The sequence below is a fragment of the Notamacropus eugenii genome, chromosome Y (genome assembly GCF_028372415.1).
Source record: "Notamacropus eugenii isolate mMacEug1 chromosome Y, mMacEug1.pri_v2, whole genome shotgun sequence".
NCBI lineage: Eukaryota > Metazoa > Chordata > Mammalia > Diprotodontia > Macropodidae > Notamacropus > Notamacropus eugenii.
The window spans coordinates 11,063,086-11,069,440 of NC_092880.1; the positions used below are offsets into that span (position 1 = coordinate 11,063,086).

General features: G+C 36.5%; 1 protein-coding gene across 1 annotated transcript; it reads left to right on the forward strand.

The window, feature by feature from the left end:
• Positions 1-4,630: 4,630 nt before the first annotated feature.
• LOC140516573 (olfactory receptor 14A2-like) lies at positions 4,631-5,619 on the forward strand. Its single transcript, XM_072627508.1, has one exon. The coding sequence runs from the start codon at positions 4,631-4,633 to the stop codon at positions 5,585-5,587; it is 957 nt and encodes a 318-aa protein (XP_072483609.1). The 3' UTR covers positions 5,588-5,619.
• Positions 5,620-6,355: the final 736 nt, after the last annotated feature.

Sequence of the window (6,355 nt, forward strand, 5' to 3'; positions counted from 1 at the left end):
ATGTTAAAAACTATATTATCAAAGGGAGAGAAGCTGTTACAACTTGCATCTGCAATTTTAAACAGGTTCTTAGGTATGAAAATCAAGTCAAGCATGGCAACAATTATAAATATGAGGATTGTTTTAGGTAAGTTCTGACATCTTTATATTCTTTATTAGGTTTTAGTACTCGGGTTACTCATGTTGTTCCCTTGCTACTCAGTGTTCATTCCCCTCCATGAAAATTATGCTGCTACGAACTCAGGACTATCGTTCTTTATGGTATAGCCAGTTCTTAAATCACATATCCTTTCTCTATAATATTCAGGCAAAATACTCTTTCCAGTAACTGATCTCACCTAGGTGTTTAAAAAAAAAGAGTGCATTCTATAAGACTATCTCTTTAATAGTAAACTGAAGGAAGCATGAAACAGTGAAGTTAAGGATTTCAGGCAATCTTGGGCCATACATTGGGGTACAATGATCTTTCCAATGACTTATGGTTTATAAACTAAGTGATCACTGAAAGACTAACCATAAAGAAATCAATCAGCAAGTATTTACTAAGCATTTACCAAAGCAGGTCAATCACTATACTAGGAGTTAGGGATTCAAAGAGAGATGGGAAAACATTTCTTAACTTCAGCCTTTGAATAGGCAGGAAAAAACCACAGAGATGGGAAATTGAGCACTGGATATGAGGAAAGAAGGGAAGCTAGGTGCAGTGGATGGAGTACTAGCCTGCGGATCAGGAAGAATCATCTTTGCGAGTTCAAATACAGCCTCAGACACTTACCATTCTCTGTGACCCTGGGCAAGTCACTAAACCATATTTGTGTCAGTTCCTCATCTGTTAAAAAATATGACCTGGACATGTAGACGGTAAACCACTTCAGTATTTTTGCCAAGAAAACCCCAAATGGGATCATGAAGAGTCGAACATGACTGAAATGATTGAACAACAAAGTCAGGAAAGGCCATAAGGTTATTTTGACTGGATATTACATTAAAATAATTAAAGTGTTAAAGTAGAGAGGATAACGATGCACTATGGTCAGAAATGAGGAATGGGTCCTCCTTCAGAAAGCATGTCAAAATCAAAATTAAAGGTTTACACTTGTTTCTGTGAGAATTAATGAGCTCTCTATGGTTTAATGAGTGGGAGAGTGACATACTCAATTTTGTGCTTTAGGAAAACCATATTGGCAGACATGTGATAGATGGATTACAGAGGAAAGAGACTTGGGACAGGGACACCAATTAGGAAGACACTGCATTATTCTACATAAGTGACAGATGTCTGAATTAGAGTAGTGGCTTAGTAAATGAAAGAAAAAGGACAAATGCAGAAGACGTTGTGGTGACAGAAACAACACTATGTGAAAACTGATTACATGTGGGGAAATAGGGTAAGTGTGACATGAAAAAGATAGCAGTGAAGTTATGAATCTGGTGACTGAAGGGATGATGGTTCTCTTCAAGAAATAAGGCAGTTGAGAAGCAGGGGATCTGTGGGGAATGGGGAAAATAATGAGTGGGTTTGGAACATGCTGAGTTTGAGATAGCTAGAGAACATCCACTTTGGATATATGATGTAATGATAAAGCTTAAGAGAGAAAGACTAGGGCAGGAAAAATAGGTATTGGATTCATCATCATAGGGAACATGAACAAACCCACGTGAAACAATAAGACCACTGAGAGAACAGGAATGGAAAAGATAGAAGAAAGTCTAAAACAACTTTGGCATGAGCATGCCAAAGAGAGCATGAGGGGACAGTGATGATACAGCAAGAGACGCTACAAATTAGTTGTCAGATACATATTAGGAAGACCAAGAGAGAGTAGAGTAACCAAAATCAGAGTATTAAGTACTCTATAAAGGATGAGAGAGTATTCAAGTGTGACAAATATTATACAAAAGTCAAGAAGAATGAGTTTTTGAAATCTATCAGATAAACACATTAATGAATTACTGTTGACTTTTAAAATGGTAATTTCACTTGACTCAAGAGGTCATATGTCAGATTAACAGAGGTTTATAAGAATGAAAGAAGAGACAGTAGAGATAAAAACATGGATAGTGTTTTTCTAAGTCTTTTACTGGGTACAGAAAAATCATAGAGCCTATTTGGATGTTATTAAGGATAAGGGGAATTTTAGGACCCAGGAAAGGAATGAGTAGTTACGGAAACACGAAATATTAGAGGTAGAGAAGAGGCTGATAGAAGAAATATCTTAAAAATGGGATGGAATCAAGGGTATACATAGAGGATTTGACTCTTCTCAGGTGCAGGAATACTTTAAATCATCATCAGAGACTAGAGCAAAGTAGGAGAGAATGGGGCAAGGTATCAATTAGTTGCTAGTTGAAAAGAAAGGGGAAATAGCTCTCAACCATAATGGTCTCTATTTTCTAACTGAAGTATGATATGAAGTCTTCATTTGTATGGGAGGGAAGGTATAGGAGATAGGAGAAGAGAATATAAGTTCAGGAGAAGCCAAGAGGAACAGTTGCAATTCTATGGCATAAAAGGGTAGTGAACTCTGTCAATAGAGTTTTGTGGCTTTGACCAGCTATATCCAGCAGTACATGAGTAAAATTATAAGAGATGGTTGGCTGAAGTAACCAAGGGTTACAATTTGGCAAGTTGTAATCTGCAATAAAACAAAGCAGCAAGTAATTCAAGAGGAGAGACAAATATCCAGTTAAAGTGGATAATTATTGGAACACAATCAGGGAAGGAAGAAAGTAAAATCAGATTAGGCATGACGGCCAAGCAAATTTTTGAGTGGTGCATGAAGTGCAGGTCAACATAAAAATAAACAATAGGTCCAAAAAGAAAAATGCATGGGAAAACATGGGCATTTTAGTAAAAGTACAAGCACTTTGATCAAAATTGTACCTCTTAAAATCAATATTGCATTCCAAAGTTCTTCATATTAAGAAAATAGATAATCCCTCTTCCTTGTCGTTCTCATCACTGCTTCTGTGTTGATGCTGATAACATACATGAAATATCTCCCCTTGCAACCTCAATATTTATGCCTTTTGAAATCCTCCCCAAACTCTAAGAACTTCTCTACAAATTCCATTAAGCAAAAACCTGTCACTTGATCTTACCAGTCACAAATAAGCTCTCTGTTTCACAAACCTCTGAGTTTTTTTTTCTCCCCCACATACATTTATCCCATTATACTTTGAATTATATTCACTTGCATATAGTATTTGTTCCCTAACAGAATGGAAACATCTTGAAGCCTAGAGATGATCTATATTTTTAAACTATCCAGGTTTAGAATAGAGGCTTGTACGGAGCAACCTCTTTATAAATAAATGTCTTTTCAAATGCTATGGTTGATCCATTCTTGGTAATTCTTTTGCTTCATGCCCAAATGCAAGTGTCTACTTACATATGACCTTATAGACAAAAAAATAATGGGTCCAAGAAGTGTAGGTTGGGAAATAATTCATGAGTATATGAGGATATATGTGTTTGAGCTCCAGGTGTGTTTTAACTAGGGCAAGGTGAATCACAGTCTAAAGCAATGTCTGGAGGTGAAGGGAGCAGTTTTTTCACATGCTGTATTCTTCAAACCAGAAGAGATCCAATACAGAAGAAAATGCTTTGGGAATTAATTTTCCACTTGAGGACAGATTTGCATTTCAACAAGGCTGATCTGGGTTGGTGGTAACCAACAGAGAGCTTGAAATTGAAAAGACTGTGAGGAAGTCTAATATATAGCACCATATTCATCTGCATGACATTTCTAGTCTATTGGGCTGATGATAGTGTCAAAATGTCTTGGATAGTCGAGCAGTCCAGGGCAAGAGAATGTCATTTAAAATTCCTAGATAATCCATATCACTCTCACTCTTAAAGGATTATTGTCCTTTATAGGATGATCTTAAAAGGACAATTTTTATTTCTTTATTTTTTTTTTTTTATGACCAGCACGTTAAGGTATGCCTCAGCTAAATGACCTAGAGGAGTTTTAAAGATAGCCTGGGAAGCAGGAAACCTGGATTAACACTTGGTTCTAATACTTCTTGGATAATGACTGAAAAGTCATTTAACTTTTCTGAGCTCCAGTGTCTTGTGTATAAATTATTAATAATGCTGCTAGAATTGTCCACCTAAAAAGAAGTCTTATAATGAAAGTACGTCATGGTAATGAAAATCATCCACTGAGAGATATAACTATTATTATGAACTTTTTCAAGGTAAAGGGGTTGTTCATAGATTCCCAGACAATCTGAGATATAGAAGAGTCTTAAAAACATCTACTTGAGGGGTTCTTAGCCCTTTTTTTTTTGCTTCACGAGACCCTTTGGCAAACTGGTGAAGCCTATGGACAAATTTCTGAGAATCAGTTCCCTAAAAGTTATTAAAATATGCAAGAATAAAATAGAAACAAACTACAGGAAAATGTATTTAACAAAATATTTTAGGTCCATAACCTTCAGGTTAATATCCTCTGAACTACTTCTATCACTTCATTTGAAAAATTGGAAAATTAAGAAAAGACTGTCTTTTATCAAAGGTCACAAAGTGGACCTGAACCAAAGTTATCTGACATGTTCTTCACATCATTTGGCATCTGTTTCTTTTCTCCATGCAGGCAGTAGAGAAAATACTCTACCCTTAAACATGGCCAATCTCACTGTGGTGACAGGATTCATCCTCTTGGGCTTTTCCAACATCTGGGAGCTACAGGTCTTACATGCCATCCTCTTCTTGTTAATCTACCTGGTGGCTCTGATGGGTAACATACTCATTTTCACCCTCATCTCTCTTGATGGGAAACTCCACACCCCTATGTATTTCTTCCTAAAGAACTTATCCTTTTTAGATCTTTGTCTTATTTCCATCACAGTCCCCAAATCAATTGCAAACTCACCAACTCGCACCAACTCCATCTCTTTCTTGGGGTGTATATCACAGCTCTTTTTAATGATGTTATTTGTAGCATCAGAGCTTTCTCTCCTCACAGTGATGTCCTATGACCGCTATGTGGCCATTTGTCAGCCCCTGCACTATGAAGTCATCATGACCAGAGGAGCTTGTGTGAAGATGGCAGCTGCTTCCTGGTTCAGTGGAAGTTTGTTTGGGGCCCTGTACTCAGCTAGTACTTTCATTTTGCCCTTCTGTGGCTCCAAAGAAATCCACCAGTTCTTCTGCGATGTCCCTCCCTTGCTCAGAATCTCCTGCTCTGAGACACAGCTTGCAGCTGATGTCACTATGGCTTTTGGGTTTGGTTTAGCAGTTTTCTGCTTTATTTATATCACAATCTCTTACAGCCACATATTCTCAACTGTACTGAAGATACCAACTTCAGAGGGTAGGTCAAAAGCCTTCTCCACTTGCCTGCCCCACCTCATCGTTCTCATGATTTTTATCACAACAGGTGTCATTGCTCATCTAAAGCCACCCCAGGAATCTGATTCAGTTCTAGATCTGTTGTTGTCCATGTTCTATACAGTGGTGCCCCCAATGCTGAACCCTATCATCTATAGCCTGAGGAACAAGGACATGAAGACTGCTCTGATGAAACTTATCGCCTGGAAATACTTCTCAAACGGATTAATACCAAAGTCTTTTCCATGATCACATGCCTGTGCATATATTTACACACACATATAAACACACATTTACATACATACAGGTTTGCATATGTGTATTTATTTCATATTATGCATATCTATGTTTACACATGTGTATATGTTTCATACATATTGATATAGCACTTCAATATGCGTTACTGACTTAAATTCCTTGCTACTATGTCCATGTCAAGCTCACCAATTTTAAAACATTGACTCCCAGATTGTCTGGAGAATTATAACAATATGGTTGCAATGTATACTCATTTCACTCCTGAAACAAATAAAATATGAAAAAGGGTACTTAACTGAAAAAAATTGTATTTGAAGGTCTAGTGATAATTTGTCAATTTTTTTTCTTAACAAGTAGTTGCATGGAATGATAGAAAATATTATCTCTCTTGAAAACATATGAAGAATGACTCAGGATGCCATAACTTACAGTGAAGCATGAAAAGGTCTTTATATGTCTATTTTGCTTTACAGTTTTGTAAAATGCTTTCACAGTCCAATATGTGATCACCAAAATAATAGGGATAATTAGGAAAAGTGTTATCATCACTTTATGTTTAAGGATAACTAACATTTTCAAAATCTACAGTAAATTATAGCATTCTGATTCAAGTATTCATCTAGTTGAAGTCACATGTTTCCTTCTACTCCATGTTGTCAGTTGTTAAGTAAACAGTTGATATAAATTGATGAGATTTCAAAATGCTATTTTTCAAATAACTAATTTTCTTTCTGAAAAGTGTTAGTCTCTTGATTTAAC

Coding starts and splice junctions, on each gene's coding strand:
- LOC140516573 (XM_072627508.1), top strand. CDS start 4,631: ATGGCCAATCTCACTGTGGTGACAGGATTCATCCTCTTGGGCTTTTCC.